The sequence below is a fragment of the Eublepharis macularius genome, chromosome 2 (genome assembly GCF_028583425.1).
Source record: "Eublepharis macularius isolate TG4126 chromosome 2, MPM_Emac_v1.0, whole genome shotgun sequence".
Lineage (NCBI taxonomy): Eukaryota > Metazoa > Chordata > Lepidosauria > Squamata > Eublepharidae > Eublepharis > Eublepharis macularius.
In genome coordinates this window covers 72,063,662-72,091,467 of record NC_072791.1, presented here as the reverse complement: position 1 = coordinate 72,091,467, position 27,806 = coordinate 72,063,662, and the positions used below count along the sequence as shown (strand labels likewise).

At 41.7% G+C, this 27,806-nt stretch overlaps 1 protein-coding gene across 3 annotated transcripts in view; it reads left to right on the top strand.

Moving 5' to 3' along the window:
- PCNX1 (pecanex 1) overlaps positions 1 to 27,806 on the top strand; it is a 150,006-nt gene that overhangs the window by 81,371 nt on the left and 40,829 nt on the right. For 2 of the 3 annotated variants that reach the window (XM_054970360.1, XM_054970359.1), the window contains exons 8-9: positions 6,207 to 6,391; positions 25,754 to 25,844. In XM_054970360.1, the coding sequence (XP_054826335.1) occupies positions 6,207 to 6,391; positions 25,754 to 25,844 (276 nt within the window). The remainder of the gene's footprint in view (positions 1 to 6,206; positions 6,392 to 25,753; positions 25,845 to 27,806) is intronic. The other variant, XM_054970361.1, reaches the window with a different exon arrangement.

The window sequence follows — 27,806 nt, the reverse complement described above, 5'->3', positions numbered from 1 at the left end:
TACTGGTAGTCACATACTGTTCACACATCACTAATGACCTATGCTGGATAATGATACTCCTCTCTCACAGGCTTTGAGAGACAAACCTTTTCTCTCCCACAGACAGCCCCCTAACTTTAAATAACTCCTCACTCACAATAACACACTTCCCAACATGGACACAAACTCTGGAACCAGGGCTTGCAATAAACCAAGATGCCAACTCTATCCTCATATTTACTCTAGCAACATCATAACTGGACCTAACAACACCAGTTATACCATCTCAGGTTCATTCACTTCTTCATCTTCCAGTGTTATATATGCCATCAAGTGTCAACAATGTCCTTCTACTCTCAACATTGGACAAACAGGTCAGTCCCTATGCAAAAGAATAAATGGGCATAAATCTGACATTAAAAATCACGAATCAGTGGGTGAACATTTTAATCTTCCAGGACATTCTATTACTGATCTAAAAGTGGCAGTCCACAAACAGAGAAACTTCAAAAAGGAAGTTACCATGCAAGATTGCTAAAACAGATTTTATTTGCAAATTTGGAACAATGGACCATCCTGGGTTCAATCAGGACATAAGATTTTTCTTGCTCTACAGATGCTGATTTCCCACATTTCTCACCCCTGCTCTATCAAGCAAATTATAACATGTAGTATAGCTAACTTCCTGATATTCTAATTTGCAATACCCCTCCCACCTTTTGCCTGGATTATAAATACTCCAACCTTTTCTATTTCTTGTATCTGATGACAGGATCTTTGACTCTTGAAAGTTCATACCCTGGTGTAACTGCACGCAAATCTTACTCTTCTGCAGACTAAAACAGCTACCCATCTGGAACTATCTTCAGTGCAAAACATATATACAAACAAGAATGCTGAAATCAGTCAGTAAATCCATATCTAAGAAGCGTGATTAGATTGTCAACCTGATTTCCCAGTGTTAAACATGTTAATTAGAACATAGACTGCATTTACATGCATTTATAGTGGAAAGGTTGTTGGTCCCACCTGTGTAGCTACTAATGTCTGGCATGGATTGCACAATATGCTGAACATGCCTGCAGAGAAACTACATGGATGGAAGACACTAGCCATTCTTCTAGCATTACAGAGATGTTATAATAATATATGGAGAGGGAGTTTTCAGTTCAGTGGGATTTAAATTCTGGTAAGTCTGTATTTTTACTTGTTTATAGTCTGCCTTTCTCATTGAGACTCGAGGTGAATTACACAGTGTGAGTCAGTACAGTCACTTTCAAAGACATTTCAGTATATACATGCAAATTTGGAAAGATTTAATCCAGGAGGAATCCAATATAGAGTTGAAAAAATGTTGAAACAAAGCATAAGCAATTCTAAGACTGACATATCAAACAACACAGGAACTACTCAGTAGGCTCATACTTACAGTAGTATAGTCTCTTTCTATCCGTTTACTGATGATGTCTTTGAGACCACTTCCTTACAGTATAGCCCTCCTTTCTTAGTAAAAAGCCTTTTTGAATTTATTCAGGTTTGCATAGTTTGTGGAAAGTCAGGAGAGCGGGGGCTTCCTGACCTCTTCAGATGGGCTGTTCTATAACATAGGGGCCACCACAAAGGATGCATATGTATGGGCAGCTGTTGATTTTACCCATGTGCAAGGTGGCACCTGCAAAAGGCCCTATTCAGATGAGCGAAGTTGCTGTGGGGGTAGAAGAGGCGGTCCTGTAGATATGCCGGACCAAGGCTGTGAGTTTTGTTTGTATATGATAGCCAATACCTTGAATTGAGCCCAATAACTGGTAGATAACCAGTGAAATGACTACATAATGCAAGTAATATTCATGTTTCTCCAGCTTGCGATAATAGCTGAGCTGCAGCATTCTGCGCAAACTGGAGCCTCTGAGTTAAGTTAGAGGGGAGACCCATGTACAGTATATTACAGTAGTCAAGTCTTGATGTTACCATGGCATAGATCCAGGTGACCATATTGATCATGTCGAGGAGGAGCTAGAGTGATCTTATGGGCTAGAATGATGTTGTAGAAAGCATTTTTTCAGCTGCCTTAACTTGTTTTTATAGCAGTGGTGCTGGATCCAGTATAACCCCTTGACTTTTAACAGAGTCTGCAAGGGTCAGACAAACTCCATTGAAAGTGGGGAGTACAATGTCCTTTAAGATCTCTTCCTTCCAACCAGCATCACTTCTGTCTTGCTTGGGTTCAGTTTCAATTTGTTTGCTTTCAGCCATCTGACCACAGCTGTCAAGTAGTGACCCAGGATCTCTATTGCCTTCTGTAGTGATTTGGATGATGATGATAGATTTATTTACCATCCTTCAGGACAATTTAACACCCACTCAGAGTGGTTTTCAAAGTGTGTTATTATCTTCACAACAATCACCCTCTGTGGTTGGTGGGGCTGAGAGCTCTGAGAGAGCTGTGACTGACCCAAGGTCACCCAGCTGGCTTCAAGAGGAGTAGTGGGGAATCAGACCTGGTTCTCCTGTTTAGTGTCTTGCCACTCTTAATCACTACACCAAACTGAAGCTATAGAGCTGGATGCCCTGAATATTGATGGCATCCAATTCCATAGCTACGAATGAGTTCTCCTAAAAGCTTTATGTAGAGGTTGAATAACATGGGTGATAGGATTACACCCTGTGGAACTGCACAAGATAATTCTCACTCTTGAGATAGCTGGTCTCCAACAGCAACCCTTTTGATTCCATTTTAGGAGAGACAGTTTAAACCGGTCCAAGGCACATCCCTTGATACCCACTTTTGCTCCAAAAGCCTCAACAAGATGTCACAGTCTGCTGTATCGAGGGCTGCAGATAGATCCAGGAGGAGCAACAAGAAGCATGGCCTTTGTCTATATTTAGGCAGAGATCATCAACTAGAGCCATCATAGCTGTCTCCATCCTATAGCCTGGCCTTAATCTAGACTAAAAAGGGTCCAAAGCACCAGAGTTATCCAAGGTGACCTGGAGTTGGTCACCTAGTGCTCTCTATCACTTTGCCCAAAAAGGGCAGATTAGATACTGGTTGATAAACCCTAGTTTAATTTCCTGTCTAAATTAAGAGAATAAATGCTTGCAAATGAGGTAAGAGAAATGTGGCAGCTACTGAATTACTGAATCTTTTGCTTGCCCATTCAGGCTAACTTTTTTTTTACTGAGCTATATGTGGTACTGCAGTATTTACCTATGTATTTGTTTTGAAGAACTGAGCCTTGAATGCATTTGTAAATGGCATTGGGATTCCATGCTCCCTGCCAACTATTTTTCTTAGTGTTTGCATAAATTATAGTCCATTGGCTTTCATTTATAAGTGATTTTAAACAAATTGATGATGTGGTGCTTTATGCAAATACTTGATAGATTTAAGATTTTGAGGAACAACGCTTGCTAAAATACTGCTTCCTAAGGTTTCCTATTTTAGTTTTAAGTTTAGCTTCTTAAAAGTCCAAATGCAAACCTATTTACAGTTTATCACTTTAATGTGTTTTCAGTAGTTGCTGTAGTAAAGAACTGTTGGAATGTAATTTTTCTTGAAAAGTGCAGAGTATTTTGAGGCTTACTACAGCCATTTATATCTATAAGGCGTTGTTAGGCTGCTAAAAGGCTTGTGTTTGCTGCATAAGTTTTAAGTGTGAATATAGTTAATATAGCATGAAAACAGAAATTTTATAAACTGAATGATAGATCTAGGAAGATAGCTGTTCCGTTTGAATCATCAGGTAAGCTGTATGCTATCCTGTTTGCCTTTGCAGACTAGGTCTTAAAAGTGTATATTTTCAGTTATCATTAATTAGTTTTATCATATTGAAAAAGTGTCATCCAGCACTTGCCTTCCTATTCCATGTAGTAAATGGTAAGTGTACAGTTGCTAAAAGCAAAGCAATTTATGCAGTGAGGATCATAACAATACATTCAGGGTCCTAGCAATGAGAAGAGTTTTGGCAAGGAAAAGGCTTTTTTCAAACTTCTATGCACACTAATTTCTTGATAAAGCATCACACATTTACTTCAGTATTTAAAAATATAATTACGTTCTTCTGATGTGTCTGAGAAGTTGTTTTAAAAATACTTCTTTGTTTTTAAAGAAGCTGGAAGTTAGGGGAGGGAATCAGGAGTGGATTTTTTTCTGGAGGAAGGTGGTTGTGGGATGCTGCAGTTATTTAGTCGTGAGGAAAAGGTACTCTATGAATGCACAGTAGTATTACTTTTCTTGCAGGACTCAGACCTACTCTTGAAAAGAGAATCCTGGCCTGAGCACTGGTGAGGTCTGGCTCTTGACACAAATTAAGCAGTTCCAGAGGCAGATTCCAAAGAGACCGAACCATGTTAATCTTGTAACAAAACAAAACAAAATGTATCAAGGGTAACAAAGGAAGAGGCTATTACATAGGGAGTTCTTTTCATGCATTTCTGCTTTTCAAAACAAGGAGGAAAGATTGCACAACTTGGGTCTATGTGTCTACAGTTTTGTACACGTAATTGTCCATTAACTATGTTAAGAGCATAGTGCACTGGGGAGGGGAGCGCAAAGCTAATATGAAGAGTATCAACCAGATTAAGGAAATGAGGTCAATTAAAGGAAGGTTTATGAAAATATTTCCTGGAAATGGTGGATGTTTAACACTAGACCAGTATTTTAAATTATGTTATCAGCTGGGATTAATAGTTATTAAGGATAAGTGTTGCTACTAAGAAGTTGCAGTATTCTAGATCAGGAATTAAATGATAAGAAAATAGCAAGCAAAAGTGAAGTTTTATTTTTACAAAGAAATACATGTTGCAAATTAATGGATCCAGTAAACCTGTTAAACATTAAACAACTTGGATCTTAAAGTGCCTTTGTGTAAGCAGGTTAGCGTTGTGGGGGGGGGCAGGGTAGTGTCTCTGATTTCTCCAGTGTCCTCCCTCTTGGGTATAGTCACTAATACCACAGTGTTCCAAAGGGCTCCCAGGACTCAGGAACATCTTCTTGGGGAGTAATCATGCAGGAGGGAGGAGGGAAAGCTTTGTTCTGTTGCTAAAATCCAAGTGATCTTTGAATAATATTTGGTCATCACCTCCCACCTCCATTTTTGACAGTTCCAGAGCATATAATCAAGGTGGCCTACCACTGCCCACATTCTCTTTAGCATTTTTGACAGTTTTCTTGTCAACAGTATGATTGTGCTGTAGGTTACAAGAAGTATATTTCATTGTACAGAACTTGTGTGGATAATTATATTATTTGGCCAGTAAGTTGACTTAGAGTTAAGCTTACAATAGTATCTCACAACATCTACCTGGAAGTACTTTTTAGAATTTAACGTTCACTTACTGTATGTGGTACCCGCAGTAAATCTGTGAGGTAAATTGCTGCTGTTCCCTTTCATAGATGAGGTGTTGAGGCTGTGTGAAGCTATATTTGGCCCATGGCCACCTTATGAGTCCCTGGTAGATTTTAGTCCTTAGTTTTTTCCCATTGTTCTTTATTAAATATTAGAATATTAATAGGAGCAAAAAAGGGTGGATATTATTTCAGTTGGCTGAACAATATCATTCTGTGATAGAAAGGTGACAACACTTTCTCAGGGATCTTAATAGCGTAATGCAGTTTGATTTTATGCATCAGTCGGGGAAGTATAATACCTTCTCTCTCACCCCAGATATATGAATATTGAAAGAAATCATGGTTGTGTGTAATGTCTAATTTTATTTTTATCTTTTTCTTTAAATACTGATTCAGGCAAAACTCTTGCATTACAGAACCCACATAAAACCCCATTTGTCTACAGTATCGTGGAATTTGACTCTGAACTTACATGAAAGAGTGAAGTTTGCAGTTTGTTAGCAAAAGGAGAGTAGAGCAAATTTTCTTCTTTAAAAATCGTACCATATTACCACCTGACACACTGACCCAGTTGTGTTTTCTCAGATGCTTAGGGTAGACTTCTGAGCAGCTTAGAATTCTTGAAAACAGTTCCAATGGGCAAGTCCTAGATACTTCTTGGAATGGCTACTTGGATGTTGTTGTTTTTAAAGTAGTTCTATTCTTGGGCACAACCACTCCTGAGCTTGCCATAACATGCTCTTCATGCATACTGACTCTTTCACTGTGCTATACTTTTTCGTTTAACCTTTTAAAAATATAAAGTAGTGTTAACTTGGTTTCTAGCTGTGTCTGTATTCTTCCCTGTAATGTCTACACCATCCATGTTCTTTCGTAGCCTTCAAGACGTTCTGCAAGGGCAGCAGTCCACAACCCAAGTCAAAGTCCAGTCCCACCCCCATTCCCAGGCAGCAGTGCTCAGTGCTAGCGCCTCCTTGTTGGTGAGAAATGGGAGTGTCCACTTAGAAGCACCACATGACAATGCATCTGCTGTAGACGGTAGCAGTTTGCATGATGAACTTGGTATGCAGGTGTTATATAACCTTGGTGAAATTGAAGTATTTATGCTGTAGTTTTCTGGGTAATATTGCACTATAACTTGCTTTGTTTCATAATTGAAAGTGCTTCTCTTATAACAAATTGCTTGTGGCCTTGCTTAAGATAGCCTACATCCATTTGAAAAAAAAAACACTATCTGAAACAGAGAGATAGAGATACAGATGCCGGTGAACTTACATTTGCATGCTTTAGACATAATGCCAAACCTTGTTTGTTTACAAGCTTGGGAGATCCTTGGACTCATATGCTTTCTTCCTCACATACTGCTCAATTAAAGGCTCCTGCTCTTATGGCAAACCATAAGTTATTACATCATTTGGAATGTTGATTTGACCAAAGATCAAAAACTGTAATTTTGTGGTTTAGATGTAATGACAAACTGTGGTCTGCTACAAATACAAAAGTCTTTAATTACTGATCTGATTATGAATAGATGGGGAAAGGAACATGTAAACCTAAAGAACCCTTCTCTCCCCAAGGATGATCTCCAGAGCATGCTATTTTATAGAAGTCTGGAGTATTGATATATTATTTTAGTTTTCAAAGATATTATCTGGAATGCAGGCAACACACTGTTGTGCTTACTCTTTGGTATTAAAGAATATTATAAATTGCTGCATTGCAGTTCTTGTTACAGCATGAAAATGTGAAAACAGTTTTTCTATATTGGCAGATATTTAGTTTTGTGAAGTAGAAGATACATTTGGATTTTGAAGACTACATTAACACGGACAACTTATGGTAGAGTTGGTGATCTGTCACCCTGAAATTTTAAATTGCCGAAACAGAAACTTTCAGAAAATGTAGTCGTCATAATTTTTGAGCCAACTTACTTTCAAGTGAATACATAATTGCAATTTGTCGTAGGAATGACTTGCAAGCAAATGTTGAACTGTTCTACATTTTGTACTAAGCACAGAATGTGCCATCTGATGACTGCTGAACTGTCAGATCTCTTATATAAAACCCAATTAATAATTTAAGCTGCAAGTAAACAGCTGCTGCTTGACAGTTCTCTCTTTAATGCAGATGATAACTCTCACAAACATATCATCAATAAAAGAACTGGTAAAATTGAAGAAAGCAACATGAAGTATGAAGTGTTATTACTTTGCTTTATAGATATTGTGGGAATACTGGGGTGACTAAAGATTTCTTAGAACAAGTGAGTCAACAAAGTAATTAGGGTGTGCCTCCATCCCCTTATTGCATGCATAAGTATCCACATGGAATTAATACCATGATATTAGATTAGATATATGATATCCTAAATTATGGTGAACTTCATGTGTCTCTTTTGGACTGTCAACCCTCTTCCTATTCTTTCCCTTTCAACAATATAAAGCACTGGAATTTGGTGTTACCATTATGTTGGTTGAGAGTAATCATAAAACAAGCCCACCTTATTACAGCACAGTTTGCCTCAAGGATTCAGTAGTTGAAGATATCGTGTGTCACCCTGATGTATTAGAAAAAAGTGTGGGATATGTAGGCTTGCGAGGAACGAATTGGAGTATTAAGTAGGGTTAAATTTGCTAATCTTCCAAAGCTTGATAGTGTTCAAATATTGCAAGGAGTGAGTCCCATTGAATTCAGTGAAATGAAGAATTAGGATTGCATTGCTCCTTTTGTAGCAACAAAATTGATTGGACTTTTTGTATTTTTTGTCGTCATTTTAATTATTCTATAAACCTTATTCTGCTTATACTTTTCACTTCCACAAATGTTTAAGTTCATTCTGCTTTTCTTTACCCATTTATTTACCATGCTACCTGAATAAGAATAGTGTGTACTTATATGCTTTAAAGGTCAATAATTCTCCCATAACACTGTTATACAATAGACATGAAAGCACTCAAATATTATTATGACATTATCTAGGTGCTTTCAGATGTCACACAGAGTAGGCTTGGACAGGATCACTGCTGGTGGCATTTTCTTAAAGTGGCCACTGTGCAAACTTCATGTGCTAATTATCTTTTCCCTTTTTTCTTTTCCCCACCCCCTCTTTCTGGTTCAGTGCTGCAGTGATAAATCAGCCATTGGAGAAAATGGAAAACATTTAAATTCCTTATTTATGCTTAGTTTTGTTACCCAGCTTGATTTTAAAAACAAGTGACTAGAAAACTATTAGGAAGGCTTACCATCTACATCAATCGGGGCATCATCTACTGTTTTGTTGAAATATGGTAGAATAAAGTTGCTTTGTTATTTTTTCTTGGGGTCCCACTCGAAACATGAGCATTGAGATATAGCTACTATTGCTAGTCTCCACACACAGGTTTCCATCACTAGTCCCAATCTGCTTTATGCAAATAATAGTGTTGTGTTAAGAATGTTCTGGGGTAGAGGTGTGAACCAACTTTTTTTTGGTAAATCTGATTTTTTTTCCCGAATCTGAGAAAAAACTCAGAATTCCCTGAATTCCGAATTGATTCTCTAATTCAGTTTGGCAATTTCCAAAAAAAATGGCCATTGTTTACTATGGGAAAATAACTCTGGGGGCTATCTGGTGGGCTAAAGCAAGGGACACTGTTGCAACTTAGCAAACTGAAGCACAGGAATGAATCTCCCTAGAACCAATGTGAAACAAGTTGACCAACATCACATTAGAGAATAACATCCATTCCACCAGAACCAAACTGATGCAAGCAACACTGTTGCAACTTAGCCCAACAAAAGTAATCTGAAGGAAGGGAATGCTTTGTGCTTGTGGCTGGGTACTGCTTGGTTTCTGTTCTGTGAGGTTTCCCCACTGGCTGAACCCAGTGCCTAGGTTCTGTAAATGACACTGGTTCTGTTAAGCTAAGTGGCAACTGTGGAGTTTGCTTGAAAAATGCCACCTCCAGCCCCCAGATAACCCCCAGATATTTTCCCCTGTTGGGGGGGGCACCTTCTTTGGGGGACCCATAAAATTGGCCTCTGGGGTCCAATCTTCATGAAATATGGATGATCTTTAGAGGTCAGTAAGGAGTAGGTTCCCCCCAAATTTGGTGAAGTTTGGTTTAAAAATGACACCCTCACAAGCCCACTGGTTAGCTCCCAGAGTGATTTTTTCCCATAGAAAACCATGCCCAAATTTTATCAATTTTTTTTCCTGAAAATTCGTTAAAAATTCAGGATTTTTTTGTAATTCATAATGCCCAGATTTTACCGAATCAACCAAAATTCAATATTTTAGTCCAAATTCCAAACCGAACTACAGACCCCTAGTTCTGGGATAGTGTCACAACTGAAATCTGGTATTTAAGGAAAAAGAATCTGCAGCAAAAGCAGTATTTTCTTGTTTCTGTTTAGCAAATGTCACTGCTGTAAGCAGTTCCCCAAACCCCACGAGCCCTCCCACAGTTATGCCTCAGGAATCATGAATTAGGAATTCATTCAAGAATAAGACTCAGGAAGAAGAATGGCTAACTGAGGGACACTCACCTAGGCATCTGACCCTTTCCCCGTCCCCTCTCCCATTCTATACTCTGATTAAGATGACCCAGTACAAAGCAAAACAAGCAGTGTCAAATTTCCTCCCTTCAAATTGTCTTTAGATTGAGTGAAAGGCTCTAATTTTATGAACCTGGCAGAGCAAACTGTGCTCCATTCGGTGTCTCTTCCAATGTTACAATTAGATTGTAATAGCCTGTTTATAAGAGCAAGGTTGCTTTCTGATGTGTTAGAAGAGTTGGCATATGGGAAATAATGGTTTCCTGCCGCTCCTCAGGCAACCACAGACTTTCTTCAACTGCTAGGAGCGGTGGAAAAATTTATTTCCTGATGGTTGTTGGGGGTTTTCCGGGCTGTATTGCCGTGGTCTTGGCATTGTAGTTCCTGACGTTTCGCCAGCAGCTGTGGCTGGCATCTTCAGAGGTGTAGCACCAAAAGACAGAGATCTCTCAGTGTCACAGTGTGGAAAAGATGTAGGTCATTTGTATCTACTCAGGAGGGGTGGGGTTGAGCTGAGTCATTCTGTAAGAGTTTCCCAGGGTGTGGAATGCTAATGGCGGGAGGCTTCACTGTATCCTGAGGAGGTTCTTTTGCATATGGATTGGTGCTTGATGTGCTAATCTTCTCTGCAGGGCTATTGTCGGGTGTGGAGTGTTTTGTTGGCCTGGTGTTTTTCAGAACTGGAGCCCATGCTCTGTTCATTCTTAAGGTTTCTTCTTTCCTGTTGAAGTTTTGCTTATGCTTGTGAATTTCAATGGCTTCCCTGTGCAGTCTGACAAAGTAGTTGGAAGTGTTGTCCAGTATTTTGGTGTCCTGGAATAAGATACTGTGCCCTGTTTGAGTTAGGCTATGTTCAGCCACTGCTGATTTTTCAGGCTGTCCAAGTCTGCAGTGTCTTTCATGTTCTTTTATTCTTGTCTGGATGCTACGCTTTGTGGTCCCGATGTAAACTTGTCCACAGCTGCAGGGTATACGGTATACTCCTGCAGAGGTGAGGGGGTCTCTGCTGTCTTTTGCTGATCGTAGCATCTGTTGTATTTTTCGGGTGGGTCTGAATACTGCTTGAAGGTTATGCTTTTCCATAAGCTTTCCCATCTGATCAGTAATTCCTTTGATATATGGCAAAAACACTTTTCCTGTAGGTGACTGTTTTTCCTTGGTTGTTTGATTCATCCTGGGTTTGATTGCTCTTCGGATTTCATTTCTGGAGTAGCCATTTGCCTGAAGTGCGTGGTTTAGATGATTAATTTCCTCATTGAGAAAGCGCGGCTCACATATCCGTCTTGCACGATCCACTAATGTTTTCATTATGCCTCTTTTCTGTCGGGGGTGGTGATTGGAGTTTTTGTGTAAGTACCGATCAGTGTGAGTTGGTTTCCTGTAGACCTTGTGACCTAACTGAAAGTTTGCTTTGCGGATGACCAAGGTATCCAGGAATGAGAGTTTTCCCTCACTTTCTTTCTCCATTGTGAATTGTATGTTCCGGTGGATGTTGTTGAGATGATTCAAAAACTCCCTCAATTCTTCCTCCCCATGGCTCCAAATGATGAATGTATCATCCACAAACCGGAACCATACACTGGGTTTGTGGGGTGCTGATTCTAGAGCTGTTTTTTCAAAATGTTCCATGTAGAAGTTTGCTATAACTGGGCTGAGTGGGCTCCCCATGGCCACCCCATCCATCTGTTCATAGAATTCGTTGTCCCATTGGAAGTAACTGGTTGTCAGACAATGATGGAATAAGGCTGTTACATCCTCTGGGAAAATCTGATTAATCAGTGCAATAGTGTCTTTTACTGGAACTTTGGTAAACAGGGATACAACATCAAAACTGACAAGTATGTCTTGTGGATTGAGTTTCAGAGAACTGATTTTATTGATGAAATCTGCTGAATCTTTGATGTAAGACGAGGTTTTCCCGATGTGGTCCTGCAGGAGATCTGCCAGATGTCTAGCTAATTCATATGTCGGTGAACCAATGGCACTCACAATGGGTCGGAGTGGGACTGAATCTTTATGTATTTTGGGGAGTCCATATAGTCTAGGTGGCTGTGCTTCAGTCTTGCATAGTTTTCTGTGCGTGTCGGGATGTAGTGAGGAATTCTTGATCAGCGCATTTGTTAGCCTGGTGATTTTGCAAGTGGGATCTCGTTTTAGTTTTTTGTAGGTGGAGGGGTCCAGGAGTTCCTTAATCTTCTTTTTGTATTCCTCCGTTTTCATGATCACTGTAGCATTGCCTTTATCAGCTGGTAGAATGATGATGTCTGGATCTGCATTGAGGGTCTTGATGGCATTTCTCTCCTTGCGTGTATATTGCTGGTGGGAAGCTTTGCCTTTCGTAGAATCCTGGCTGTCTCTCCTCTTATTTCCTCAGCTTCCTCTTCAGGTAGATGACGGATGGCAGCTTCTACATTTGCAATGATGTCTTCCACAGGAATTCTGGTGGGGGTGACTGCAAAGTTTCCTCCCTTTGCCAAGATGGAGGTTTCTTCTGGTGAGAGTTGACGGTCTGTCAGATTGATGACAATGCGTGCATTGTCGAGCATTGGGCTTGTCTGTCTTTTTTCCTGTAGTTTGTTAAACTTCTGCTTCTGTCTGGATGTGTGGTTGGTAAACACTTGTTCCATCTTCCTGTAGGTGAGATTATCGACCTTGTCCCAATCCTGACTTCTCATTTTATGGCTGGTGTTGATATGCAAGCAAAATAGCTCCTTGTCTGTGGCAGCAAGTTCTCTGCGGGTAGTGTGGATTCTCTCACGTAAGAGGGCCTGTTCTAGACAGTCATAAATGCGGTTCGCCTGTGTGGTTTTGAAGATTCTTTTAGTTGTGAGAAAAGATGGAATGGTTCTTGTGTCCCTGCAGCGTAGAAGAAAGGTCAAAGAACAGAGTAGATGTGCTTTCTTGTTCCGAAGTGTTTCCAATCTTTGGGTCTGTTGGAATGTTTCCTCCCCGTAGAGGTGTTCGATGTATTGTCGAAGGCTTTCACGGCCGGAGAACGATGGTTGTTGCGGGTTTTCTGGGCTGTATTGCCGTGGTCTTGGCATTGTAGTTCCTGACGTTTCGCCAGCAGCTGTGGCTGGCATCTTCAGAGGTGTAGCACCAAAAGACAGAGATCTCTCAGTGTCACAGTGTGGAAAAGATGTAGGTCATTTGTATCTACTCAGGAGGGGTGGGGTTGAGCTGAGTCATTCTGTAAGAGTTTCCCAGGGTGTGGAATGCTAATGGCGGGAGGCTTCACTGTATCCTGAGGAGGTTCTTTTGCATATGGATTGGTGCTTGATGTGCTAATCTTCTCTGCAGGGCTATTGTCGGGTGTGGAGTGTTTTGTTGGCCTGGTGTTTTTCAGAACTGGAGCCCATGCTCTGTTCATTCTTAAGGTTTCTTCTTTCCTGTTGAAGTTTTGCTTATGCTTGTGAATTTCAATGGCTTCCCTGTGCAGTCTGACAAAGTAGTTGGAAGTGTTGTCCAGTATTTTGGTGTCCTGGAATAAGATACTGTGCCCTGTTTGAGTTAGGCTATGTTCAGCCACTGCTGATTTTTCAGGCTGTCCAAGTCTGCAGTGTCTTTCATGTTCTTTTATTCTTGTCTGGATGCTACGCTTTGTGGTCCCGATGTAAACTTGTCCACAGCTGCAGGGTATACGGTATACTCCTGCAGAGGTGAGGGGGTCTCTGCTGTCTTTTGCTGATCGTAGCATCTGTTGTATTTTTCGGGTGGGTCTGAATACTGCTTGAAGGTTATGCTTTTCCATAAGCTTTCCCATCTGATCAGTAATTCCTTTGATATATGGCAAAAACACTTTTCCTGTAGGTGACTGTTTTTCCTTGGTTGTTTGATTCATCCTGGGTTTGATTGCTCTTCGGATTTCATTTCTGGAGTAGCCATTTGCCTGAAGTGCGTGGTTTAGATGATTAATTTCCTCATTGAGAAAGCGCGGCTCACATATCCGTCTTGCACGATCCACTAATGTTTTCATTATGCCTCTTTTCTGTCGGGGGTGGTGATTGGAGTTTTTGTGTAAGTACCGATCAGTGTGAGTTGGTTTCCTGTAGACCTTGTGACCTAACTGAAAGTTTGCTTTGCGGATGACCAAGGTATCCAGGAATGAGAGTTTTCCCTCACTTTCTTTCTCCATTGTGAATTGTATGTTCCGGTGGATGTTGTTGAGATGATTCAAAAACTCCCTCAATTCTTCCTCCCCATGGCTCCAAATGATGAATGTATCATCCACAAACCGGAACCATACACTGGGTTTGTGGGGTGCTGATTCTAGAGCTGTTTTTTCAAAATGTTCCATGTAGAAGTTTGCTATAACTGGGCTGAGTGGGCTCCCCATGGCCACCCCATCCATCTGTTCATAGAATTCGTTGTCCCATTGGAAGTAACTGGTTGTCAGACAATGATGGAATAAGGCTGTTACATCCTCTGGGAAAATCTGATTAATCAGTGCAATAGTGTCTTTTACTGGAACTTTGGTAAACAGGGATACAACATCAAAACTGACAAGTATGTCTTGTGGATTGAGTTTCAGAGAACTGATTTTATTGATGAAATCTGCTGAATCTTTGATGTAAGACGAGGTTTTCCCGATGTGGTCCTGCAGGAGATCTGCCAGATGTCTAGCTAATTCATATGTCGGTGAACCAATGGCACTCACAATGGGTCGGAGTGGGACTGAATCTTTATGTATTTTGGGGAGTCCATATAGTCTAGGTGGCTGTGCTTCAGTCTTGCATAGTTTTCTGTGCGTGTCGGGATGTAGTGAGGAATTCTTGATCAGCGCATTTGTTAGCCTGGTGATTTTGCAAGTGGGATCTCGTTTTAGTTTTTTGTAGGTGGAGGGGTCCAGGAGTTCCTTAATCTTCTTTTTGTATTCCTCCGTTTTCATGATCACTGTAGCATTGCCTTTATCAGCTGGTAGAATGATGATGTCTGGATCTGCATTGAGGGTCTTGATGGCATTTCTCTCCTTGCGTGTATATTGCTGGTGGGAAGCTTTGCCTTTCGTAGAATCCTGGCTGTCTCTCCTCTTATTTCCTCAGCTTCCTCTTCAGGTAGATGACGGATGGCAGCTTCTACATTTGCAATGATGTCTTCCACAGGAATTCTGGTGGGGGTGACTGCAAAGTTTCCTCCCTTTGCCAAGATGGAGGTTTCTTCTGGTGAGAGTTGACGGTCTGTCAGATTGATGACAATGCGTGCATTGTCGAGCATTGGGCTTGTCTGTCTTTTTTCCTGTAGTTTGTTAAACTTCTGCTTCTGTCTGGATGTGTGGTTGGTAAACACTTGTTCCATCTTCCTGTAGGTGAGATTATCGACCTTGTCCCAATCCTGACTTCTCATTTTATGGCTGGTGTTGATATGCAAGCAAAATAGCTCCTTGTCTGTGGCAGCAAGTTCTCTGCGGGTAGTGTGGATTCTCTCACGTAAGAGGGCCTGTTCTAGACAGTCATAAATGCGGTTCGCCTGTGTGGTTTTGAAGATTCTTTTAGTTGTGAGAAAAGATGGAATGGTTCTTGTGTCCCTGCAGCGTAGAAGAAAGGTCAAAGAACAGAGTAGATGTGCTTTCTTGTTCCGAAGTGTTTCCAATCTTTGGGTCTGTTGGAATGTTTCCTCCCCGTAGAGGTGTTCGATGTATTGTCGAAGGCTTTCACGGCCGGAGAACGATGGTTGTTGCGGGTTTTCTGGGCTGTATTGCCGTGGTCTTGGCATTGTAGTTCCTGACGTTTCGCCAGCAGCTGTGGCTGGCATCTTCAGAGGTGTAGCACCAAAAGACAGAGATCTCTCAGTGTCACAGTGTGGAAAAGATGTAGGTCATTTGTATCTACTCAGGAGGGGTGGGGTTGAGCTGAGTCATTCTGTAAGAGTTTCCCAGGGTGTGGAATGCTAATGGCGGGAGGCTTCACTGTATCCTGAGGAGGTTCTTTTGCATATGGATTGGTGCTTGATGTGCTAATCTTCTCTGCAGGGCTATTGTCGGGTGTGGAGTGTTTTGTTGGCCTGGTGTTTTTCAGAACTGGAGCCCATGCTCTGTTCATTCTTAAGGTTTCTTCTTTCCTGTTGAAGTTTTGCTTATGCTTGTGAATTTCAATGGCTTCCCTGTGCAGTCTGACAAAGTAGTTGGAAGTGTTGTCCAGTATTTTGGTGTCCTGGAATAAGATACTGTGCCCTGTTTGAGTTAGGCTATGTTCAGCCACTGCTGATTTTTCAGGCTGTCCAAGTCTGCAGTGTCTTTCATGTTCTTTTATTCTTGTCTGGATGCTACGCTTTGTGGTCCCGATGTAAACTTGTCCACAGCTGCAGGGTATACGGTATACTCCTGCAGAGGTGAGGGGGTCTCTGCTGTCTTTTGCTGATCGTAGCATCTGTTGTATTTTTCGGGTGGGTCTGAATACTGCTTGAAGGTTATGCTTTTCCATAAGCTTTCCCATCTGATCAGTAATTCCTTTGATATATGGCAAAAACACTTTTCCTGTAGGTGACTGTTTTTCCTTGGTTGTTTGATTCATCCTGGGTTTGATTGCTCTTCGGATTTCATTTCTGGAGTAGCCATTTGCCTGAAGTGCGTGGTTTAGATGATTAATTTCCTCATTGAGAAAGCGCGGCTCACATATCCGTCTTGCACGATCCACTAATGTTTTCATTATGCCTCTTTTCTGTCGGGGGTGGTGATTGGAGTTTTTGTGTAAGTACCGATCAGTGTGAGTTGGTTTCCTGTAGGCCTTGTGACCTAACTGAAAGTTTGCTTTGCGGATGACCAAGGTATCCAGGAATGAGAGTTTTCCCTCACTTTCTTTCTCCATTGTGAATTGTATGTTCCGGTGGATGTTGTTGAGATGATTCAAAAACTCCCTCAATTCTTCCTCCCCATGGCTCCAAATGATGAATGTATCATCCACAAACCGGAACCATACACTGGGTTTGTGGGGTGCTGATTCTAGAGCTGTTTTTTCAAAATGTTCCATGTAGAAGTTTGCTATAACTGGGCTGAGTGGGCTCCCCATGGCCACCCCATCCATCTGTTCATAGAATTCGTTGTCCCATTGGAAGTAACTGGTTGTCAGACAATGATGGAATAAGGCTGTTACATCCTCTGGGAAAATCTGATTAATCAGTGCAATAGTGTCTTTTACTGGAACCTTGGTAAACAGGGATACAACATCAAAACTGACAAGTATGTCTTGTGGATTGAGTTTCAGAGAACTGATTTTATTGATGAAATCTGCTGAATCTTTGATGTAAGACGAGGTTTTCCCGATGTGGTCCTGCAGGAGATCTGCCAGATGTCTAGCGTCAGGAAACGTCAGGAACTACAATGCCAAGACCACGGCAATACAGCCCGGAAAACCCCCAACAACCATCGTTCTCCGGCCGTGAAAGCCTTCGACAATACATATTTCCTGATGATTTTGCATATAGGGACCATGGGTTATGTGGGCTTGGAATACCAATTTCTGCTTGTTTGGCAGCTAGTTGTGTCCCTCCCCCCCAGTCTGATGGCTGCTTTAGACTTGGGTTTCTGAGCATTTACTTATCATTCTTCCTGCACTTCCTGATGTTTCTATAAATGCTAATAGGTTATAATTACATCCAAGAAATAATTTCCTTTTAGGAAACCTGCATATAAATTTTATTATCAGGTATATACCAGAATTTAACCTGGATCACATAGTTTGGAGCTTGGTATTTTTTACAGTTATAATGATAGATGTTCTGCTGGATGAGTAAAAAAATTAATAATAATAGTTCAATAATTCAGATAGTAGAAATATTACAATGTAAACTTTAAAAAAAATATTTGTGTTTTGGGGGGAAGGGTTTGTATTCATTTTGGGATTGTATGTTCTTTAATCATAGTTTCCTCTCTTTAAATATTAAATGTGTATGTCTTGTTGGTTCTGGAGTCTGGACATTGGATGTTTGTAATAAAATGTGATAACTGTGACCATTAGATGTTTGTGGAGCAAAGTATTATATTACAGGTGTCTACAAATGTAGGGAGAAGCAATGTAAACATAATGTGCGAATGTTGTGATTACTACCTTGGTGCCGTGTGTCTATGTACTCTGCTTCTAAAATATGTGACTGTGTCAAAACAGGCATCTGTTTGATATTTGTTCATAACAATGTTACATACTTTTGCTTATTAGCCAAAAGCAGATTCTTGGAAGTCTGTCAAACATGTTTAAGTTATGTTGTTTGCCAGTTCAGCTTTTCCTTTTGTGTCTTTCTTCCTGCTTCTTTTACATAATCTTGCTATTGTTCCTTTCCTATGGGAGGAAGCATGGCAAAAAAGTTATGTCCAAGGTCTATCATACTCACATGTGTAAAACCTCTATCATGCATCACTAAGGGGGCCTAAATTCTGTGGAGAAGTAGACTCTTAAGTTCTTCAACTAAAATTATTAATGCAGATTTGCACTAAGAACTTATTCTGAGTGTACATTAGGGTTGTGGCAAGGGCAAAAGCCAAGATACTGCAAGGGACAGTGATGGATACCAAGAAATGGCCCAGGCAGAGAGACAGTAATAAGTATTTGAAGCCCTGCATTGGAGGTTTAGCAAGAGCTGCCTAAGTAGCCTTTAAAATATCTTATATACTAATAGTCAAGTGACCCTGATCTGTGGATGCTTAAATCTATAGACTGAGGCCATGAATAGACAAGACAGATTTCCTACACATCTGAAAAATGCCACTGGTTTGCAGAAAAGTCTGAAATGTCTTAAAAGTACATTTAAAAAAACCAAATGTAGTAGCCCCAACTTGCAATCAGCACCCTGCTGTGGAAGCTCACTGGGTGACTTTGATCCAGTCACACACACTCAGCCTAAACTATCTCTCAGGGTTGTTGTGAGGTTAACATGGAGGTAAGGAGAATGATGTAAGCTGCTTTGGGTCCCCATTGTGGAGAAAAACAGTATATAAGTGAAGTAAATTAATAAATATAGATAAAGATGGGCAGATAAAAGGTAAGTTGTTTAGTGGGTTTGAAGGGGAAAAGGACGTAGGGAAATGTGAGCATATGGAGGCTTCCAAGAGAAGAGAAAGGGGAAATAGGGTGGGGAAGGGAATACAGGGAAAAGTGAAGTCACTCCCCCTGCAAGCCCTTGTAAGTTCCCCAACATGCAACTGGGCCCAGCTCAGCCAGCATCACACAACTGGGCCATAGCGGAAAGGCTGCTGTGGGGGTGGGGTGAAGGCAGGGGGGCATACAAAGATGGGTAGGAAGGAGTGAAGGAAGCAGGAGAAGTGAGCTATGGTAGCAAAGAAAAGAAACAGGACATGGTGGCGGAAAGGAAAATGAGATGTCATCCTGTCCTTGCAGGTCCCCCACTTGCTTCTTTATAATTCTGAAGCTCAGAAACCAAGCTCTTGGGTGTGCTATAAAGTGGGGGTGGTGCTGCGTAAAAATGAGGAGAGGGCAGAAGATGAAATTACTCGAAGTGGGACGTAAATAAATAAGATGATAGGTACAATCTTCAACACTTGCCTCTAGCAGATACAGGACCTTATGTTAAAGTCAATATTGATCATTGCTTCATCTTAATCCTAGTTTCTATACAAGATTCATGTCTTACACAATTTGTCAGAAGGCTGAAAAGCCAGGCTTCATGTTGTTTTGCTGCACATGCATCCATATTCTTATAATACTAATATAGAAGTAAGGACTGCAGTCCGAAGGAAGAATAAGCATACATTCTCACTACTTGTGGAGCTTTGGCTGCTTCCTTCTTCTGGCTGCTTCCGATAATATTCATGAAAGCCCTATGACTTTCAGGAGTGGCTTTTCAGGGGATATAGATCTCTTCAACAAACTTACTGTGCACTTCTTAGGATCCATCTCACTATACAGGACTCACCATGGTATCCTCATGGTAAGCACTATAACGCTTGAAAAAGAAATCAGACTCATAGGATTGGAAGGGACCCCTAGGGTCATCTAATCCACCCCCTGCACAATGCAGGAAATTCACAAATACCTCCCCCACCCACACACGCATCCAGTGGCCTTTACTCCGTGCCCAGAAGATGTGTGTCTGTAAACACACCATAAATGTCTGCCCAGGAGTCATGATCAATCACAGTTTTTATGCACATCTGTAGGGATATTAGCCTTCAAATTATATTGTTTTGGTGAAGGATTATATATAATTATCCATTGTGTACCATAGTTTGGGGTTAAAACAGTAATTTGTGCTGTGCTCTGAAAAGAAATCCAGCCATTTTTTTTAAATTGCAGACATGTCGCCAAATCATAGTTTGTGTTTACCATAATTTACATCAAATCAGAATTAGCTCAGGCTATGGTTTGTAAATCAGATCACTGTTCTGCTTCGCCAGCTCGTCAGAAATCATGGTTGTCAAGTCAAACATCAACAGACCTTCAGTTCTTTAATCATATTGAGATTTCTTCATTGAACCTCTGCTAGCCTTGCAAACAAGCACAGAAGCTACAAGCCTGTAGAAGTTACTGAAGAGGCAAAAGAAGAGGGGGGAATCCCCCACGGGAAACTGTAAACACTTCAGCCAATAAATTACTATGTCAAAGTGTACTTTAAAGTGCAAGTGCTACATATCATTTCTCACAGTCCTACATAAATTCATATTTCATAGTAATACATAAATACAGAAATATTTATAAGAGTATTGTTCCCAGTAATTCATACATATAAGAGCATTCACAATAGTTCTACAAATGCAACACTCAAAAGAAAATCGAGTGCTATAACAATCCGGGTGTAATAAAGTCCATTTTAAACAGAAATCCTTACAGTCGTGTTTTTCTCCTTTGTTTCATTTATTTCCTCCGAATGAGCGTGGGTGTAACAAAGCAGATGGAAGGCTCTCCGTCACGCCCGATCTGGGGCCGGCTACAACCAAGAGATTTCGTGCCCACTTCCTCAGGAGCGTGCTCAACTACATTCAAGAGAAAAGTTCACAGCTTGCGAGAAAAAGAGCCGCCGCCATTCCGGAGTGTATGAGCTGTGAACTTTTCTCTTGAATGTAGTTGAGCACGCTCCTGAGGAAGTGGGCACGAAATCTCTTGGTTGTAGCCGGCCCCAGATCGGGCGTGACGGAGAGCCTTCCATCTGCTTTGTTACACCCATGCTCATTAGGAGGAAATAAATGAAACAAAGGAGAAAGACACGACTGTAAGGATTTGTGTTTAAAATGGACTTTATTACACCCGGATTGTTATAGCACTCGATTTTCTTTGAGTGTTGCATTTGTAGAGAGTACTATTGTGAATGCTCTTATATGTATGAATTACTGGGAACAATACTCTTATAAATATTTCTGTATTTATGTATTACTATGAAATATGAATTTATGTAGGACTGTGAGAAATGATATGTAGCACTTGCACTTTAAAGTACACTTTGACATAGTAATTTATTGGCTGAAGTGTTTGCAGTTTCCCATGGGGGATTCCCCCCCCCTTCTTTTGCCTCTTGGATGCTCACGGGAAAAGCCATTACCCTTATTTGGACATTGTAGAAGTTACTGGGCTGCTGATAGCTGTGTTGGTCATTTGTGGCATAGTGAAGGCCTAAAAGGAAAAGAGCCCTGGTTCTTATAGGGCAAAACATGTCCTGAGGCTGGGGAGCCCCCTCAGCCGTTGGAACAAAGACCCTGAAGGTCAGTTCCTGGGAATTACAAAGGTTTGATTACTTATATTGTCGAAGGCTTTCATGTCCGGAGAATGATGGTTGTTGTGGATTTTCCGGGCTGTATTGCTGTGGTCTTGGCATTGTAGTTCCTGACGTTTCACCAGCAGCTGTGACTGGCATCTTAAGAGGTGTAGCACCGAAGACAGGGATCTCTCAGTGACAAACTGAGAGATCCCTGTCTTCGGTGCTACACCTCTGAACTACAATGCCAAGACCATGGCAGTACAGCCCAGAAAATCCACAACAACCATCGTTTGATTACTTGTTGCTGGGATATGTGGAAGGAAATGCAAAGTCTCTCCTGCTGCCTCACAAAGGGGCAATTTGCTAATTAATCTCCCCAGAGCTGAGTTGATGAATTTAGTATCTTCCCAGGAACAAATTATAAACTTATCAGTGCTGATTGATTGACCTTCAATCTTAGGGTGAGGATTTCATCATGGAAGGAGGGTATCAGAATGTGCTCAGTGAGGTGACACAACGAGTCCCTTTTTTATCACAGCTCATGCTCGTAGCTGAGAAGGCCGTAAATACAATCACCATGGTCACTCTGCATCTGCATGAATGTCCTATTTAGGGGTGTGCAGTTCGGGAATCCAAATCCCGAAAAAATCCCGAATCACCCTGATTCGGGGTGATTCGGGGAATCCCGAATCGATTCGGGAATCCCGAATCGGCATGCCCCGAATCGATTTGGGGCGATTCGGGAAAGCTTTTTCAATGGGAAAAAGCCTCCCCAGGATTCTCTGGAGTCTGGGGGAGGCATTTTCACACCGAATCAAGCCACAATTGGTGGGAGCCTTCCTCTAACTCCCCTCTAACAACCCCCCAAGTTTCAGACCGATTGGACTTTGGGGGGCCATGTTATGGCCCCCCAAACCAGGTCCCCCTATCCTCGCCTATAAAAGGGCATAGCTTTAGGTTTCTGCTGCTAATCTCCTATTTTGTGCTTGCTGCTGCTGATCTCCATTATTTCCTATGGGGAAAAAATGAAGAGGCAGGCTTCCTTTGCCAGGGGTGGCATTTTGCATGCAAAATGCCCCCCTACCCTCAGGGGCCCTTCTCCCACCTTTCCTCCCACCCCCACCAAGGCTCAGCCTGCTCCCACTTGGGGGGGGCATTTCATGGCCTCCCCAAGTAGGTGCTCTCAGCCCCCAAAGTCCACCCCCTACAGCCCCATACAAACCCAATTCCACCCCAGCTGCCACACACAGACCAAAATCCCCACATTAGCCCCTCACAGACCTAAATCCACCCCCAGCAGCCCTACACCCATAACCCCAGGAACAGGCTGGCCAGCCCTCCCCCTTTGTTCCGTATGTTGGGAACTTCTAAACTCTCTTTCCCAGGGCAATTCCGCACAGCCCAGGGGTGCCACAATGGTGGGCAAACTTCTGAGTGCCAACTTGTCCCTGGGAAAGAGCACCTGACCTGACACACAGACAACCACCCCCTGACACCCCCACCGCCTACAGAGATGGCTGGCCAGCCTCCCCATTGTTCCCTATGATGGGAACCAACTGCACAACAAAGAATAAAACACGAACAACACAAAATACAGTTTTTAAAAAATTATTTTCTCCCTTTCAAAGTACAAGTAGGCAAAGCATTATGACACATTACACCAGCAGTCCCCCACACAGAAAAATAACACAACTCTCACTTAACATCAGAGAATCACAAAAACACAATTCCTGTCAAAAACACTTTATTTCTTTAACTGCTTTAGGTTACACAGTAGGAGGGCATAACAGGGCATGATAGCAGTGTACTACACAAAATAATACAACCCACTTCACCGTTTTTGACAGCAATTGTGTTTGGGTGATTCTCTGATGTGAAGTGAGTTGTGTTATTTTTGTGTAGTACCCTGCTTTCATGCCCTGTGTAACCTACTGTGTAACCTAAAGCAGTTAAAGAAATAAAGTGCTTTTGACAGCAATTTTTGGGGTGATTCTTTAATGTGAAGTGAGTTGTGTTATTTTTGTGTAAGATACTGCTGCCATGCCCTTTGGTGTGCCCCCCTGCAGTGTAACCTAAAGCTGTTCAAGAAATAAAGTGCTTTTGACAGGAATTGTTTTTTGTGATTCTCTGATGTTAAGTGAGTTGTGTTATTTTTGTGAGGGGGAATGCTGGAATGCCCTTTGGTGTGCCCCCCCTGCTGTGTAACCTAAAGCTGTTCAAGAAATAAAGTGTTTTTGACAGGAATTTTGTTTTTGTGATTCTCTGATGTTAAGTGAGTTGTGTTAATTTTTCTGTGTGGGGGACTGCTGGTGTAATGTGTCATAATGCTTTGCCTACTTGTACTTTGAAAGGGAGAAAATAATTTTTAAAAAACTTTATTTTGTGTTGTTCGTGTTTTATTCTTTGTTGTGCAGTTGGTTCCCATCATAGGGAACAATGGGGCAGGCTGGCCAGCCTTCTCTGTAGGTGGTGGGGGTGTCAGGGGGTGGTTGTCTGTGTGCCAGGTGCTCTTTCCCATGGACAAGTTGGCACTCAGAAGTGTGCCCACCATTGTGGCACCCCTGGGCTGTGCGGAATTGCCCTGGGAAAGAGAGTTTGGAAGTTCCCAGCATAGGGAACAAAGGGGGAGGGCTGGCCAGCCTGTTCCTGGGGTTATGGGTGTGGGGAGCTGGGAGTGGATTTGGGTCAGTGAGGGGCTAATGTGGGGATTTGGGTCTGTGTATGGCAGCTGGGGGGGAATTGCGTTTGTGTGGGGCAGTGGGGGTGGGCTTTGGGGGCTGAGAGCACCTATTGGGGAGGCCATGAGATGGCCCCCCCAAGTGGGAGCAGGCTGAGCCTTGGTGGGGGGTGGGAGTAGAGGTGGGAGAAGGGCCCCAGAGGGTTGGGGGGCATTTTGCATGCTAAATGCCGCCCCTGGCAAGACAAGCCTCCCCCAGGTGGAATTGGTGGAGAACAGAGCACCCAAGTGGGAGCCTTGGTGGGGGGTGGGAGGAAAGGTGGGAGAAGGGCCCCTGAGGGTAGGGGGGCATTTTGCATGCAAAATGCCACCCCTGGCAAGACAAGCCTCCCCCAGCTGTAAGTGGTAGAGAACAGAGCACCTACTTGGGGAGGCCATGAAATGCCCCCCCAAGTGGGAGCAGGCTGAGCCTTGGTGGGGGGTGGGAGGAAAGGTGGGAGAAGGGCCCCTGAGGGTTGGGGGGCATTTTGCATGCGAAATGCCACCCCTGGCAAAGGAAGCCTGCCTCTTCATTTTTTCCCCATTGGAAAAAATGAATGAAGATCAGCAGCTATGAAGATCTAAAGAAAGAAGATCTAAAGAATGAAGATCTAAAGCTATGCCCTTTTTAAAGGCGAGGATAGGGGGACCTGGTTTGGGGGGCCATAACATGGCCCCCCAAAGTCCAATCGGTCTGAAACTTGGGGGGTTGTTAGAGGGGAGTTAGAGAAAGGCCCCCACCAATTTTGGATTGATTCGGTGTGAAAATGCCTCCCCCAGGCTTCAGAGAATCCTGGGGAGGCTTTTTCCCATTGAAAAAGCTTTCCCGAATCATCCCGAATCGCCATTCCCGAATCGGCTTGGCGATTCGGGATTCGGCTATTCCCGAACCGGCTTCTCGATTCGGGTATACCCGAATCGGGAAAGCCGAATCGAGTTGCCTTTGCACACCCCTAGTCCTATTCATGCTTGATCTCCCGGGTAGGACTGAGCATCTCTGGCTGGAATTCCCCCTGCTGCGGATAAGACTGCATTAATCCAGGGGCCCTGTGATTTTTATATCACAGGCAGCTATCAAACAGCTATTAAATATGGTGGAGGCCGGGGCTGACTACTTACACTGGTATTCTTTTTAACATGGGATAACAAGAAGACAACACAGTAATTTAGATATTGCCACAATTTATATAGGTTTAATGCATTGTGATTTCTGTGTTGATGGATTGTTTTAGATAGGTTCAAAGACCAGGCTCAAGGAAATTCCAGGGACTTGATAGTGAAATGTGTGTGCATATGCAATACTACGGGGGAACTTTTGCCTCTGTGTGCCAGTCTGTATTCTTGATTGTGACCAATTTGAGCACATTGTTCCAGACCGATAAAAGACACCCCCCCCCCCGAATTGTTTATAAACAAAATAAGTTATATGTGGATGGGAATTCTGTAAAAGAGACCAAGAGCATATATTCTTATTACTGCAGCGTTTTCATAAAGATGTAGCAGTATTTAATCTGAATTGTATTTTTCTTTAATAGGTAAGTTCAGTTCTACATTCTACGAGACAGGGGGCTGCGATATGTCGCTTGTGAATTTTGAGCCAGCTGCAAGAAGAACATCTAATATCTGGTGTGTTTTTCGAAAGCCAGTCTTTGTAGTATATGCTACAAGGCAGGCTATGAAGACAATTGTGAAATATTCTGAACTGTCTGTGTTCCCTTATGAAAGTCTAGGATCATCTATAGAATTGAGAATTAAAGCATACAGGAACAACTGAGTCCTCGTTGGTCAAATGAAATCTGACTTTTATATAGCATATTTCAAATGTCCAAAGCACTTCATATAGAGCAATCCTAACGGGTTAGTTAGTATTGTCCTTATGTATTATGAAGCAGTTTATTTGAACTGATTTGTAGGTATGAAATTATTAACTGATTTATAGCTATATTTTTCTGAACTTTCTCTAGAAACATGAATTTCTTCTGGAGAATTTTGACATAAAGTTGAGCTGTTTCTAACTGTGAAATCCTAAGCAGAGTTACTCCAGTCTAAGCTCATTGACTTCAGTGGGCTTAGACTGGTGTAACTCTGTTTAGAATTTCATTGTAAGTCCAAATAATATAACTGTCCTTTTTGTTTATCATAACACTAACAATTTCTGTTTTCAGTTTTTAAATCTTTTGTTAATTTTCCATCTGGAAAAAAGTGTGTGAAGCCACCCCACAGCTGCTTTTTGAACTCTGAGGCTTTACACAGGAGTGAAATTTAGATGAAGCCTGCATTTTAATCTGCTGGCACCTGGCACCACCAGTTCCTTGTGGCTCTTTGGGCACCTCCAAAAAACAATTCAAGTCCTGGAAAATAACTAATTTTGAGGCCTGGGATTTAAGGCTGTTTGTCTCGAGCAAGATTCTTTGTTCTCTTACAAATTAGGGCATGGTCCATTTCAAGGAAGTGAATCATCAAGCAACATCAGGCACATATACTGCTAAAAATGTTGAGAACTAACTTTGCTCTTTTAAACAATATAATAAAATGTTTGTTACAAAGAAGAATCAGGTGGAAATGCCATTTGCAATGGCCAAATGAAGTTTTAAGGCAAAATTATCTCCCCCCCTCCCCCCCGCCACCATTTAATTCAGGTGGTAGTGTCTATCAGGGCCCACATACTCAGATTCGTTTTGTTCAAAGCCATTATAATCATGGAATTAGCCTTTTTGTGCTAGGCATATGTCTGAGCTTTGTAATTCCTTAACCAGCTATCATGGGAACAAATGAAGATCACAGAAACATCCCTCCTGGCTTGTCTCTAGTTGTAAAACATTTCACAATTGGCCGTGTGTCCACCCACCCCTTGTACAGTCTGAAATGGAAATGTAATTTTCTTATAATTGTTAAAAAAATCAGTGTTGACAAATAAACATCTACTGCTTAAGTTTTTTGTGCCCCTCAAACTTTTCCCTGGCTTAAAAATGTCTGAAAATTAGAAATCTCTTCAAGGCAAATAAAGGAATATTTTGTTAATCATTATAATTTGACACTGCATGTTAGTTATACTTTGCTCTGGGTAGTTGAGATATCCAGTAAAGCTCAGAAATTATTTAAAAGAGACTCTTGGAAGGCATGTAAAATGGTTATTTAACATTGCAATGTAGTTTTTGCACATGGAATGTTGAGAGCATCTAATTGCTAAGAACTGAGGGGAAAGTTAGTGGGATGCTGTGTTCATATCATAACTGATATTTCTAGTACACTTTTTAGGAAGTATAAAATTGGTTGTTGGACCAATTTTTTGTTTTTAAAACATCAATCTTTATAGGATGACTGAAATGTAATAAAGACAGATGTTTAACCTTCTAAGAACTCAGTTCCTTCAAAGATGGGAAAAACAATGCCCCAAAAGGTGTTTTGTTTTACTGGCTGCTTCAATTTTGAAAGAGTGCACATATGGGCAATGGAGACTACTGAGATAATCGCATACAGTTGCATACAGGTTCTTTGACCTTTGATTAGATCTGTGCTGCTTTTTCTTTAGCCTTCATTATTCTAGAAATGACAAAAATGATTAATTTCTTATACTAGAAATAAGAT